This window comes from Chelonoidis abingdonii, chromosome 9 (genome assembly GCF_003597395.2).
Source record: "Chelonoidis abingdonii isolate Lonesome George chromosome 9, CheloAbing_2.0, whole genome shotgun sequence".
Lineage (NCBI taxonomy): Eukaryota > Metazoa > Chordata > Testudines > Testudinidae > Chelonoidis > Chelonoidis abingdonii.
This window is the reverse complement of record NC_133777.1, coordinates 38,071,731-38,086,953: the sequence shown is the minus strand read 5'-3', so window position 1 is coordinate 38,086,953 and position 15,223 is coordinate 38,071,731. Positions and strand designations below refer to the sequence as shown.

General features: G+C 48.1%; 1 protein-coding gene across 1 annotated transcript in view; it reads right to left on the bottom strand.

Moving 5' to 3' along the window:
• TRAP1 (TNF receptor associated protein 1) overlaps window positions 1-15,223 on the bottom strand; it is a 64,411-nt gene that overhangs the window by 23,001 nt on the left and 26,187 nt on the right. Inside the window, exons 5-7 of the mRNA XM_032781644.2 lie at window positions 6,921-6,992; window positions 5,867-6,027; window positions 4,199-4,308 (exon numbers count right to left, since the gene is read on the bottom strand). Coding sequence (XP_032637535.1) covers window positions 4,199-4,308; window positions 5,867-6,027; window positions 6,921-6,992 — 343 coding nt within the window. The remainder of the gene's footprint in view (window positions 1-4,198; window positions 4,309-5,866; window positions 6,028-6,920; window positions 6,993-15,223) is intronic.

Sequence of the window (15,223 nt, the reverse complement as noted above, 5' to 3'; positions counted from 1 at the left end):
ATGGACTGGAGGAGCTCAGAAAAGAGCAACAAAGAATGTTAGAGGTCTAGAGAGACTGAATGTTTAGCTTAGCAAAGGGATGGTGATTGGAGGTAGTGCCAGTGAGAACAGTTTACAAACATTTGAACTGCATGAATACCAAAGTGGGAGAGGAGTATTTAATGTAGCACTCTGAGGTACAAGTAGGAGTAATGGGACAGAAGGAAGGGAACATTTTGGCTGAATATCGGTGAGAGCCATCAAGCTGTAGAACCCTCTCTCGAAGGAAGCGGTGGATTGGTCAGGGCATATAAAATTAGACTCAGCAAAATGCCAGAAAAAAACCTCTAGCATATAATCCTGCACTGGCCCCAGGAGAGGAGGGGATGACGTTAAAGGACTTTTCTCTCTCTTACTTCAATGGTTACAACTTTGGTATGTCACAGCTGATTCTGTAGTGACCATATACTTAACACTCCTCAACACAGGATCTCAAAACATTATGGGACAAGGAGAATATAGGGACACCCACGGTTAAAGAGTGGGGGTTCAAGTGTTTCCATGGTTACCCAGCTTTTACCGTGGCTCACAACCTTCTGAATCTTTTACTTGTCAGGATAGAATTTAAGAGGCTTGGTTTCTGCCCAGAGGTAAATGAGTTTCTTTGAAAAGTTTGAGCAAAAATTATTCAGCTATGTGAGAGCAGAGAGGGAAGGGGACACTTTCCCACTAGATATGGAATTCTTGCTTTAAAAAACAAAACAAAACAAAAAACAACCCAGCTCTAGCATCTATGCAGTGTGAAGTGGAGAGTTGGAAACTGGCAGGAATATGATTCCTAGGGAGGAGAGGTGACTTTCAGGATCCTAGGAAAAACTGGTTTAAATTTGGCCATGTTAGAACCATTTTAAAATGCAATTCACACAAGTGCATGTGTGGTAAAATATTTTAAACAATACACCATTCACCGTGCACACAAAACAGACAGGGGTCCATGGAAATAGCAGCAGGAAATTATGTAATTAGGCACCGAATTGCAATGCCTATGCAGAAGTGGGCAAAGTTAAGGTTAGCAGCCTGCCATAACCTTCTCATTTGTTAACTACATTTTGAAATCTCAATGTTTCTTTTAACAGTTTTTCCTCTACCCTGTGAAATACAAGGAATTTAGTCAGGGTTAAAATACAAGGGGTCTAAGCTCCCAGACATGTCTATACAAAAAGCAGCCATGCCAATTCAATCAGATTTTCCCATTTCTCTGGGAGAAGTCAATGAGTTAAACTAGCAGCACCCGGTATATTCCTCAATTAGAACAGAGGTAGAAGGCGGTGGAGTAATGGCCTTTGGGGCTGGCAAGCTGCTTCTGGATTATATAAATATGAGACATGTTCTACTTTGGTGAGCAGCACCTGTGGTGAGCAAAGGACAGATATTCTCTGCACTCACCCCATCTGCCCAAGCTCACCCTTAGAATCTCATCATCCTCTGCTCTTCCCAGGCCCCTTCAGCAGAGGAACTCAGAACACATTACAAACATTAGCAACCCCATTGTAATAACACCCAAGTAAGAGAGAACGTCTGAGGTGTGGGATCCTTCCAGCTTTCTAATACTGGTTATGACACTTTCCACAGCTCCAGGCTAACCTGGGAGGATTAGGGTTTGCCTGGGATTGCTCAAAGAAAGAGAAAGCACGGTGGTAGAAGAGCTACAGAAGGGACCAGCCCACAGTGCCTCACCCCATCACTGCAACCTTTACACTGATCCACAGGGCTCCAGAAGCCCAGTCGATCTTCACAAGAGAATCAGCATCGATAGGGGCAGGAATATAAAGTGGGTAGACCCATAGGACTCTGGCAATGAAATGTCAATCCTCTGTGTGTGGGGCAGGGGTGGGGAAACACTGTCAACCGGCAGGCAATTTACAAGTGTTTAAGCATCAAAGGCTGGGTGTCCAGCCAGTGAAGGAGACTTAGGCCTGGTCTACACTACGCGTTTAAACCGAATTTAGCGGCGTTAAACCGATTTAACACTGCACCCTTCCACACAACGAAGCCCTTTATATTGATATAAAGGGCTCTTTAAACCGATTTCTGTACTCCTCCTCGACTAGGGAAGTAGCGCTGACATCAGTATTGCCATATCGGATTAGGGTTAGTGTGGCAGCAAATCGACGGTATTGGCCTCCGGGCGGTATCCCACAGTGCACTATTGTGACCGCTCTGGAAAGCAATCTGAATTTGGATACACTGGCCAGGTAGACAGGAAAAGCCCCGCGAACTTTTGAATTTCATTTCCTGTTTGCCCAGTGTAGAGCTCTGATCAGCACAGGCGGCGATGCAGTCCCAAATCCAAAAAGAGCTCTAGCATGGACTGTACGGGAGACACTGGATCTGATCGCTGTAGGGGGAGACAAATCTGTTCTATCAGAGCTCCATTATAGAGATGAAATGCCAAGCATTTGAAAAAAATCTACCAAGCTATGAATACAGAGTCCACAGCAGGGACTCAGCACAGTGCATGTGTGACAAGCATAACGGAAAGCAAAGAATTCAAATGGTACGCTCTGGAGGGAGGGAGGGGGTTACTGAGGACTCCAGCGTATCCCTAGTCCCCGCAGTCTCCGAAAGCATTTGCATTCTTGGCTGAGCTCCCAGTGCCTGAAGCGGTCAAAACAATTTTCCGCGGTGTTTCAGGGTATATGTCCATCAATTTAGCATCCTTCCCCTCCACCCGAAAGAAAAGGGAAAAAAATGTTTCTCACCTTTTCTAAGTCACCCTATGTCTACTGGCATGGCTTGCTTGTAGATGGCGATGCTGCAGCGCTGAACACCAGCATCCCCCTTCCCGGTGGCGGATGGTTGCAATAATGACTGAACATCCATTGTCATCATCAGCCAGTGAGTGCTCCTGCTGGCCTCAGTGAGGTTGGCCAGGGCGCTCTGGGTAATAATGGGAATGACTCCCCGGTCATTCCTGGCAGAATGGTACAAAACGGCTTGGAACCGTCCTCATCATCAAGCACGGAGGCTGAGCTCCATCACCTGCGCCGCCCCCCCCCCCCCATTCTAAGAAGATTCTGTACTGCTGGACTATCACAGCAGTGGGGAGACTGCGCTCCTTCCCCCGCCAATCCTTTAATGTCCTCCTGGCTATCATAGGCAGCTGGAGGCTTCCTCCCTCTCATTTTCTCTCACTAAAAAGTCAGTTGTTTTCTTTCATTCCTGCATTCTTTATTACTTCAATTACACAAGATGGTGGGGACCTGCCACAGTTAACCCAGGAGGGTGGGGGGGAGGGAAGCAACGGGTGGGGTTGTTGCAGTGGGGCAGCCCCGTAGAATGATGCAGCTCATTCAGTTCTGTGATCTCTGAGGCTCTGCCCAGAGCAGCTGTGCTCTCGTTCTCTGTACCACTTGCCTTAGTATTTCTAGGCAGAAACTTACTCGGGTCATTCCATTTTGTCCATGTGTGCCCCGCCGATCTCAGCTGGGGCCCAGCGGCCCCTTGACAGCGGCAGACCAGTACAAAATGATGTAACCATCGATCTCATCGTACGAACTACACTGGCAGATTAAGTGCAATAGAGATGGTAACCGTCTCTCTACCTTGCAAAGCAAATGAATGTGCTGTAGCACTGCAGTTATCGCATCTGTCAGCAGCATCCAGTACACATACGGTGACAGTGACAAGGCAAAACAGGCTCCATGGTTGCCATGCTATGGCATCTGACAGGGCAATCCAGGGAAAAAGGGAGCGAAATGATTGTCTGTCGTTGCTTTCATGGATGAAGGATTGAGTGATGACATTTACCCAGAATCACCCGCGACACTGTTTTTGCATTGGGATCTCAACCCAGAATTCCAATGGGCGCGGGAAACTGCAGGAACTATGGGATAGCTACGGGATAGCTACCCACAGTGCAATGCTCCGGAAATTGACGCTAGCCTCAGTACATGGATGCACACCGCCAAATTAATGTGCTTAGTGTGGCCACGTGCACGCGACTTTATACAATCTGTTTTACAAAACCGGTTTATGTAAAATCGGAATAATCCCGTAGTGTAGACATACCCTAGGAGTTAGGACACTGGGGTCTAATCTAAGCTCTGCCATCATGTCACCACCTCTCTAGGCCTCTGTGAGATGGGGACAGCAAACCTCAAGGGGAATGGGCTACAGGAGTCCAAAGAATACCATTTCATTTCCCCACCCTGCTCACCTTTGACACGGTCCTCATTCGCAAATTCTTTGCACTCCTCTTTGAGATGGATAATTATTTTGGTCCCAGGTCTGACGCCAGAGGCTTCGGCGATCTCAAACATTCCCGAGCTAGGAACAGAAACACAGCATCGCATAGAAACCTTTTCCTTGGGGGATGTTTATTAACAAGGGAGAATGAAAAGGGAACATTTCATTAACTAAGGAGACGATATTCAAAGCACAAATGACACTACAGCACCCAGCTCCCAGTGAAGTCAATGGAAGTTAGGCACTGTGGAGTTTTACACGTTGTCACCCAGATATATAATATGGTGATGCAGCCTGGGGAGACCACAGGTCCCAGCAGACAATGTTTCACAATACCAGCAGCCTCTACAGACAACAGCACTGCATACTGGGTGATGTTGTCTGCCTGGGCTAAAACTCCATGGTAGCAACTGAAATCTTCTACATTTATACAGATACTTGCGGCCCTCCAGGCTCCAGACAAGCAGACTGCATGGCTCTTTGTTGGTCCGGCACGTGTGTCCTAGTCTATGATTATTTCCACTGGAGTGCGGTGACATCCTCTGATGAAAGGCTGCTGCACTGAGCTAAAGGGTCCCCTTTGCTACCAGTGGTCATCTCCACTCCTTCCAGTTCAGACTGACTGCCCCATCTGTCTGAGGGTCAAACACCCTAGGGAGCAGCACTGATTCAAGGGTGGAAAACCCACACTGTGAAAGGTGCAGGAATGGCAGGTGATCCTCCAGTGACCCTGACAGGTTGCAAGCAGGAGGACTGTAACATTTAGCACAATAAAGCAGATTATTATCTGGAACACAACAGGATCTGAAGTTTCAATTGTAAAACAGTTTTCAGGGATTTATAAATTCAGCAAATTCTTTCTCCCACTGGCTTTTAATAGGAGGTGGTGCTTTTCACATATACGGCTCTGGTCCAAATCTGGCCCAAGTTTGCAATAGCTCAAAACTTCTGCCATCTGATGGACATTCTGTGGTCTGTGTGAAATGAGTGGGTGATCTATATGGAAGTCCAGCTCACAGAAGATGTGTGCTCATGTTATAACCCACATCACAACAGGCCTCCTCGTTAGCATTCTCAGCAAAACGACCAGCTCACAGAGACTGGACTTCCTTCTCACCCCTTCAAGACAGGACTGAGGCCCATTGGTGGGTTGGAGACGGGGAAGTTTATGCTTCTTGTGCCATGCCTGCTCTGTGGGCAAACTGCAGTCAGTTTCTAGGGCTGTCAATCGGGCACACTTAGCAGGACTGAATTAACGTGTGGTTTTCTTGTTTAACAAGACCATAGCAGCGAGGAGTTGACAGCTCAGGCTGCAGCGAGGGGCACCACACAGCTCTCCTAATGCACCATTCTCTTGCCTTATAGTAGCCTTGGCTATTCAAACCTGAGCTCTGTGCCAGCACAGCCAGGCTACTGAGTTACATGAGGTGGTGGTTCTGTAATGAAGACTTTCATTTGTAACCTAAGCAGGATTTTAACCGAGGTGTCTAGCTGCAAAAGACCAGTGCCTTGCCTCACCTTGCGCCTCCCTGCATAGCTTCCAGTCCCCACCCAGGTGGAGCTACAGACAATGTCACAACACTCACTCATTCTCTCTAATACATTGGCCTCCAATAATTCCAGTTTTGCAGACTCTTACCCATCTGAAGACCAGTGGTAGCCTGGGCTCCCGGACTCGGTAGATTGCGAGTACACCTCCACTTTATCAGCCACCATGAAGGCAGAGTAGAAGCCCACTCCAAACTGGCCAATGATCTTACTACTGGCTTCTGCCTGGCTCTGCAGTGCGTCCAGAAATGCCTGTAGGGACGACGAGTAGCAGGTACTGGACTGCAGGTCCACTGACCCTAGGCTACAGCTGGGAGGCTGCAACCTCCTCCCAAACCCCCATAGCTGCTCTCCCCACGCTCCCTGACTCAGCCTGTTGCTATGTTTGCTCAGTGTGAGCCTGGCATCCCAGAACATTCCTCTCCAAGGGGATCCCTCCCCTTCAACTGCTTTGCAGCAGTCAGCACTCTGTGGGGCTGAGCTCACCCTCCTGGGGACAGCACAAGTGGAAGGAGTTCCAGTGACTTGCTCCTACAGAGCAGCATAGTACGGGAGGAGCAGAGACTGCAGCTCTGGAACAGGAGAGCATTGCCTAGGGCAGTACCTGCTGCACAGGTGGGAGAGAGGAAAGAGAATGGGGTGTGATTGCTCGGTTGCAGGAACTGAATGGGGATCTCAGAGATGGAAAAACCCGGCTGATACATGCACCAGGAAACACTGTGTCCACCCCGGCCCACCAGTAACTATGTTGCCACTTGCGGCCCAGTCAGCACTTAGAGAACAGGAAGGTAGGTAGAGACCTTGTGGATCTGGATCACGATGCCTTGGGGGAAAAAGTTTGCTTTTACAAAGCGGCACAGCTAAGTGCACCATGACTATATAAAGATACAAAATACAGGACACATAAGGGATCCCCAGCTAATGGGACCCTGCTCCCCAATGAGAGGAAAATGGTTCTTTAGTGTTGTCCTGGTACCAATGACCACACACTTCAGGGGTCAGGAACGACAATGGAGCCTTGGGCTGGTTTCACCTCCCAACAGGGGTCCCCTTCATGACAGGGCCTCAGGAGATGCAGGATGGAGGAGCCTCAGGGGGATGAAAATGGTCAAGAGGACACAACATAAAGGAGGCATCTCTCTTACCTTCGAGCCAGATCGGGCAATGGTGCCGAGATTAGAAACAAGCTCCTCCTGGGTCATTCCAATGCCAGTATCCTGCAGGGAATACAATGATAGAACTTGACGTACCAGGGCACGTGCATTTCTGCAGCAGACAGGACACAGAGCGTCCCAGTAAATTCCCAAAATCAGACACCACTATCATCGGGGACCTTTAGCTAATAAAATGAAAGAGTGGATTTTGGTTCCCCTTCCCCGGGCCAGGACAGGGGAATCTGGGAAATGCACAGTTCTAAGGTGCAGAAATGACTTCCCAGTGGCTACAAACAAGATGTTAGCAGAATGCAGGGCAGACACAAAAATGCACTAAGAGACCAACTGACCTCTATACCCTCATAACAGAATACTCTCACCACAGCAGTGCCTACCGGCCCCGACCAAGAGGGCCCCACTGTGGTAGATGCTGTACAGACACTCAGTGAAAAACAGTCCCTGTCCCTAAAGAGATCAGACAGACCAAGTGTGGGAGAAAGGAAGGCTAATCCTCAAGGTCCTGCAGGGAGTCTATGACAGGGCAGTAAATTAAACCCAGATCTCCCAAGCCTCAGTCAGTTCAGTACCCTGACTATAAGACCATCCATCCTCATTGTGGGTGCTACCGTGAACAAACTTTTCTTTATTCTCCTTGTCACCTTCACTAGCCCAATGCTACTCTCTGCAAAACTCCACTGCTGAGTATGCTGGTAGAACTCTGGCATCCACGCTGGAAAACTGAGCACGAATGTGTGAGAGAGCACTCTCATCCTGGCTTCTCCCAAAGAGGCTGCCATTTGTGTTGGGTGGGCCAGGAATTGGCTATTACACTGACTGTTACCTGCCATGTAGCCCAGGCTTTGAACACTGGCCTCTGGTAGCATGAAGTTTGTTGGTCTATTGTGAGTTATTTTAATCCATTTCAGTCTGAATTTACACTCCCATTTATCACAATAAATAACTGACTCCTGGCCGTTCTTGCATATCCATCTCTCCGATCCTTGGACATTAGCAGTAAGAATGGGCTCTGGTTTGTTTTGATTCAGCTTTAGTTTTCTCTGCTGCTCCTTTGGGCAATTCTGTGGCAGCATGGCAAAACTCACAACTCAGAAATGGCCAACCCATAACACAGAGGTCCAGTCCACTGCGAATACACCAGTTCTTACTTTCTGCTTTGCAAGAGCTTCCCTGAACCATCCCACGCTGGGCTTCCCTTTTAAGTTGCTGCTTTTGAACTCTGTTCCCTTCATACCTTCCACAGAAACAAAGCGCAAGCTAATCACATCAGAACGGTGAGAAAGTGGGCTTGGTGTCACTTTTCAAACCCAAACTTCCCACAGCACAGCATCAACAGCTGCATTACAAAGGGTCAAGTGAAGTTACTCCAACAGAAGTCTCTGAGTCTCTCTGATTATGCACGATGGCACATGAACTGTAACCAAAATTAACCTCATTTTACTGTGGCATTTTCATCCAAAGGAGAGGTTTGAGTCATCTACTATCACCGAGAACAAATCACTACATGCTTTGCAAAACCAGAAGTGGAATAGGGTCTGATTTCACATGCTCTGAGCACATCTTCTGGGGAGTTGGGGTGCAAGCCCTCAAATTTCAGCAGAATGAATCTGGGTGGAACCGAATAATATGAGCAGGGATCTCACTGAAATCCACCCCCTTTGATGTCTGCTAGCTAACTGGGTGGGGAGGGGAGTATTTCCTCACCGTGTGGGCTTCTTCTTAACTAGTAAAACAAAATGTCATAATTAATGCCGACAATGCACAATTATTTCTTTTAGATCAGTGCTTATTTCCAATGGATGATCAAAATATCTTCAAGTGCATGCAAGATATTGGCTCAAGTATGTGTCTTAGTTACTGGTGAGGTGTTTCCTCTGTGTCCCTTTTGACACAGAAAAGTGATACCTTTCATCTGCTTAAAGATGGCAGCCCAATCAGTCATCTTAAGGATGTGAAGTGAATTGGATGCCAGGTACGGTCTCAAAAGTGGGGTTTGTACAGCCAGAAAAAACAAACAGTGAATGGCAAAACCTCAGGAATCTGACAAGAACGTCCCTGCCCCCAGGCCAGAAAGAAAAGTTTTCAGCATCTGGTTTAAGTTTTGTTCATTCCAGACCCCTGAACAGAGCTCTGAGCGACTCTGATCCACTCCTATTTATAGCATAGCACGTCATTCCCAAATTTCTACACCTTGAAAAAAAAAAAAAATCCCTGCTCTCTGAATGTAATTGGCCATTATCGAACCTCTGCCAAACGTACTGCAAAATGCTTCAGGAAAATTTCTGGAAACTGGTTTGAATGGAATGAAATACAACTGCAGTGAAGACAGCTTATAGTTCAAACTGACTGCTCCCAAAACAGTTCTGAACCCAGCTGCTATAGGGAAATGGGAACAGTACTTGTACATGGCTGGCCAAGAATCCCAGCAAAATGACATGCCATGTTGCAGGAAAATACCTGGAGTGTCTGAGATAAATGTGATCAGCTTACAAACTTCCCTCTTTCAGTGCAAAGGCTCTCTGACAGCTGCAGCGCTTTTGTCACCATATGGCACTGCTCCCAGCCAGCCAGCAAAGCTCTCTAATCAATAAGCAGCATTCTAGGGAATGATGTCCTGCAGCAAAGACCACAGTCATACTTATGCAAAGCAGGCCCTCTACTGGTTTGGAAGGTAAATAAAACTCCAAGGAATGGAGAGATAGGGGGAGGAGGAAGGGGTGCAGAAAGGACAAAGAGCCAACAATGCAGGCTCCACTAAAACCAAAGACAAGAACTACTGGAGTTTCTATTCTCATCACCCAGCAGTTTATAGTGAAGTCTGCATTCTTCAACAAGTCAGTCAGCAGCGTGCATTTCCAGGAGAGTCTTTGGCCTGGTCTATACTACTCGGTTATTTTGGAATTAGCCAAGTTAATTTGAAAAAAAAAAAAAAAAGAGATTCTGTCCACATGACCAAACCGTTTTTGTCGATTTAAAGGGCTCTTTAATCTGATTTCTGTACTCCATCTAGGCAAGTGGAGTAGCACTTAAATCGAGATTGCAATCCCGGGTTAAAGGTATTGTGGACGCAATTTGACCTTGGCCTCTGGGAGCTATCCCAGAATGCTCCCTTGTGATTGCTCTGGACAATACTCTCAACTCCGATGCATAGCCAGGTGGGCAGGAAAAGCCCCAGCAACTTTTGAATTTCATTTCCTGTTTGGTCACCACCAGTAGAGTCCACCATCACAGGCGACCATGCAGAGTCAACCATCATAAGAGATCACACAGTCCCGGATTCGCAGACAAGCTCCAGCATGGTCCGAATGGGAGGTACTGGATCTCATCGCATGTTGGGGAGACAAGTCTGTTATAGCAGAACTACTTTCCAAAAAAAGGAATGCAAATACGTATGCTAAAGTCTCCAGGGCCATGATGAAAAGAGGCTACTCCAGGGACACAGAGCAGTGTCATACAAAAATCAAGGAGCTCCAGCGAGCGTACCAAAAAGCCAGCAAGGTGAACGGGCGCTCTGGGTCACAGCCCCATACATTACACTTCTACCATGAGCTGCATACAGTTATGGGGCGTGATGCTACCACTACTCCACCACTGTCTGTGGATACCTGCAAGGGGGGAGTTGCACGGAGTGAGGAGGATGAGTTATTGGAAGACGAAAAGGAGGAGGAGGAGGACAGTGCACAGGTGGCAAGTGGGGAATCCATTTCCCCCCCAGCCAGGAACTATGCTTAACGGTGGAGCCAATAGCCTCCCTGCACTCCCAAGGTGAGCTCCCGGACCACGACCCTGGAGAAGGTACTTCTGGTGAGTGAGAGCCCAATCAGAGCCATGTGGTGGGAGGCGGGGAGGGGAAACCCAGCCGTGCTGGGCTGTTTGCATTTAGTTTAAAGGGCTCATCCCTGTTCAGAGCCTCATCAGAGCCACAAGGTGTGCATGTGGTGGGATGCTGTGTGAAGCGATCATCCCAGAGAGCCCGCAGGCCCTTCTTTTGTATGGCAAACCCACTAGGCATTGCTTGCTATGGGAAAGGGGGCCCAGTGTTTGAAAGCATTGAAACGAATGCTGAAAAAACAAAACTCTGCGTGCCTCTAGGGCTTACCATGGCTGCCTGCAAGCTGAATTCTGTTGCCCGGCCGTTTTTGATAGCTTACTCACACCAAAGTGGCAGACACTTCAGTATAAAAGGCAAAATGCTAACTTGTACAGAAAGAACATGTGCTGTGTACTATGAATTGCCTGTTTCACTGAGAAAGAGTGTCCCCTTTGTTCTCTGAAATGTATCTTTTAAAATACTACCCTCCCTTTTTCTCCTCCTGCAGGTGCAAATGTTTCAACGCGGCCCCTATCTACTCCGTCCCAGAGGCTGGTTCAGATTAGAAGGTGGAAAAAACAAACTCAGGACGACATGTTCGCCGAGCTCATGCAGTCCTCCTGCACTGACAGGGCCCAGCTGAATGTGTGGAGGCAGACAATTGTGGAGTCCTGTAAAGCATTACAGGAACACAAAGGTAGAAAGAACACGTGCGATGAGAACAGGCAGGATGCTATGATCAAGCTCATAGGGGAACAAACTGACATGCTCCGCTGTATGGTAGATCTAATGCGGGAAAGGCCACAAGACCACTGATCTAATGCGGGAAAGATGCTGCAGCCCCTGTATAACTGCTGTCCCTCCTCCCCAAGTTCAATAGCCTCCTCACCCAGACGCCCAAGAACACGAGGGGGGAGGCTACAGGGACCCACACACTCAACCCCAGAGGATCACCCAAGCAGCAGAAAGTTGGCATAGGCAAACTTTTGACTTGGTTTCCAGACTTGTCCTTCCCTCCTCCTCCACCCCCCTACCCAATACACCCCCATCCTCGGGTCTACCTTCTGATTTCTCTCAATAGGGGCAGGTAACTTCAAGAGAAACAAAACACAACTGTCACACTGTACCCTGGCCAGTCATGAAACTGGCTTTCAAAGCTTCTCTGATGCGCAGCGCACCCTGCTGCGCTCTTCTAATCACCCTGTTGTCTGGCTGTGTGAAATTGGCCGCCAGGTGAGTTGCCTCAACCTCCCATCCCACCATAAATGACTCCTTCTTACTCTCACAGATATTGTGGAACACACAATGAACAGCAACTACAACTGGAATATTGGTTGTGCTGAGATCTAACCGAGTCAGTAAACAGCGCCAGCACGCTTTCAAACATCCAAAAGCACATTCTACCACCATTCTGTACTTGCTCAGCCTATAGTTGAACTGCTCCTTACTACTGTCCAGGGTGCCTGTGTACGGCTTCATGAGCTATGGCATTAAGGGGTAGGCTGGGTCCCCAAGGATAACTCTCTAGTGTGCTTTAACACAGAAGCGCACTATATCGGGGTTCTCAACCTTTTTCTTGCTGAGGCCCCCCTCAACATGCTATAAAAATGCCAGGGCCCAGTGGGAACGGCGGCGGGGGGACCACTCGGGGCCAAGGGGGACACTTGAGCAAAAGCATAGTTTTACTTCTATTTGGGGTGGGCAAGAGCTGGTGCGCCTCAAGCCAGCTCTGCACAGTGGGGTCCAGGGAGGGACTCAGTTCAAAAAGTTTGAAAACTACTCAGGGTGCAGGGAGGAGATAGCTAGGAGCTATGTGAAGTGAGAGGAGTAGCCCAAGGTGCAGGCAGGGGAGTAGCTAGGGCTGTGTATGGGTGGTGGTGGGGGCTCCCAGTGCTGCTCCCAGCTTTGGGACAGGGGGCGCAAAGGTTCCCAGCTTCAGCCCCTGCACTGCTCCTGGCTTGAAAGGGAGGGGGCTGCCACCTTTAGCCCCATGCCGCGTCCGGCTGGGGCGGGGGACCACCAGCTTCAGCCACACTGCTTCCAGCTGGGGGTGGGGGAGCACTGGCTTTAGTCCTGCACCACTCCCAGCTGGGGTGGGGGAGCCCTGCACTGCTCTGGCTGGGCGGAGGGACTCCCGACTTCGGGGCTGCCAGCTTTAGCCCTGCGCCGCTCCCAGCTTCGGGGTGCGGGGCTGCTGCCGTTAGCCCTGCACTGCTCCCGGTATCAGCACTGGGGCTCGGGGCTAGCCACAGGGCTCCATGGCCCCCCTGAAAGGGCTTGGGGACCCCCAGCGGGCCACAGATCTCTGGTTGAGAACCACTGGTCTATACAGACCAGTTATTACACAACATGTTGGCACACTTTATAACAGGGGTTCTCAAACTGAGGATCTTGACCCCTCAGGGGGTCCAAGGTTATTACATGGCGGGTTGTGGGCCATCAGCCTCCACCTGCAAATCCTGCTTCGCCTCCAGAATTTATAAGGGTGTGAAATATAAAAAAATGTGTTTTTAAATTGGGGGGGTGTCACACGCAGAGGCTTGCTGTGTGAAAGGGGTCACCAGTACAAAAGTTTGAGAACCACTGCTTTAGAACATAAGAATGGCCATACTGGGTCAGACCAAAGGTCCATCTAGCCCAGTATCCTGTCTGCCAACAGTGGTTAATGCCAGAAGCTTCAGAGGGAAGGAACAGAATAGGTAATCATCAAATGATCCTTCCCATGTGGCCCATTCTCAGCTTCTGGCAAACACCTCCAGAAATCACCTCCAGAGAGCACATTACCCCACCATGTAGACAAGCCCTAACATTGCGATCCAGGCATAGGAAATTTGCCTACATTGTATGTCTCGTAACTTGGATAATTGGCTGGAAACTTGAGGTTAGCACCAGGTGGTGCTAAGTACCTTCTCCATGACTCAGGACCTGGACCCCTTAATGATGAAAAGTCAATCAATGCCTTCAGCTTGCTCTGTGCTAACAGTGAATTTGCTAATAGCTTGCTAATCAGGACTTCGTAAAATTCTTGTATGCGTACTATGCTTGAATGTAAAGCAACCCAACCACTACAGAATTACAACAATCTCGTTTTTGTGGCCACTGCCAAAATGAAGCTATTTGTTATGGATCAATGAGGTACAGCAGCAGGAAGGTTCATTTTCTCAGTTCTCTCAATGGGGTCAGATTTAAGGTAGTTTGGGTGCTTTGCTTAAGGAGGGTAACTGAAATCCACAGGAACACAGGCATTACCAGGCTAGATCAGACTTGTGGTCCATCTAGTCCTGTGCCCCGCCTCCAGCAGTGACCTGTGTCTGATGCTTCAGAGGATGGTGCATGAGACAATGCAGGGGGAAGATGTGAGGTGATTTCCCCCCAGGAAGGTCTCATCCTAATATTTAGAGATTGGCTTAAACCCTGTACCCTGATGTTTTATCTCCCTCCCAAAACTCTTTTTGGCATTATTAACCATAATAACTCTGAATCTTACTAAGTTCTTGGCCTCAACAACTTCTTGTGCGAGTGAGTTCTACAGTCTATCTACATGTTGTGTGAAAAAGTATTTCTTTTTATCAGTCCTGAATCTCCCACCTTTTAAATTTCATTGAAAGTCCCCTTTTTCTTCTATTATGAGACTGAGCCCAGAAGCTCCCAAACCACCTTCTGCATACCATGTGTTATTAATTTTTATACTCCTTGGGTTTCTAACTTGTTTGTGAGAAGCTGTAATACTTTTGAATGGTAACACATCCTCCAGCCACTGTTGCACGCCTGTAACCTAGACTTCACCTGGAAGATTTCTGCATGCGTTTATTAACTGTTAAGAGCTAACAAGGCGTTCAGTCCTGTTCAAAATACTAGCCTCAGGTCCATCCTGTCCCTGCAACAAAGAGCTCACAATCCACCGGACACGAAGGATGCACTAGGAGATCCAGACAAAGGAATTACTTTAGTTAACTGTTCTTATTCTCCCTCTCCACAATTTTTCCATTTGGAGGCCTCACAGAAATGGGTCTTTAGGACAGACTTGACTGAGGAGAGGGACAGAGCCTAGCACAATGGGGTGGGGGATTGAGGTTTCTAGACGTTGAGTAGAGTGAGACAATTATACTCCCATGTCTTACATTCAACACCCCAGAATGATATTAGCCTTTTCCACAACTGCATCACATTCGTAACTCATATTCAACCTGTGAACCCACAGGATCCTTTGAAGCAATACTACCACCTAGTCAGTTATTCTCCATTTTGTAGTTATGCACTTTATTTGTCCTTCCTAAGTGAAGTATTTCACAGTTAACTTTATTGAAGTTCATCTTGTTGAGTTCAGACCAAAGTTCTAAGTTGTCACGGTCATTTTAAATTCTAATCCTGTCCTCCAATGTGCCTGCAACAACTTCCAGCTTGGTGTCATCTTCAAAGTTTCTAAGCATAATCTCCACTTCATTATCCAAGTCACTATCGAAAA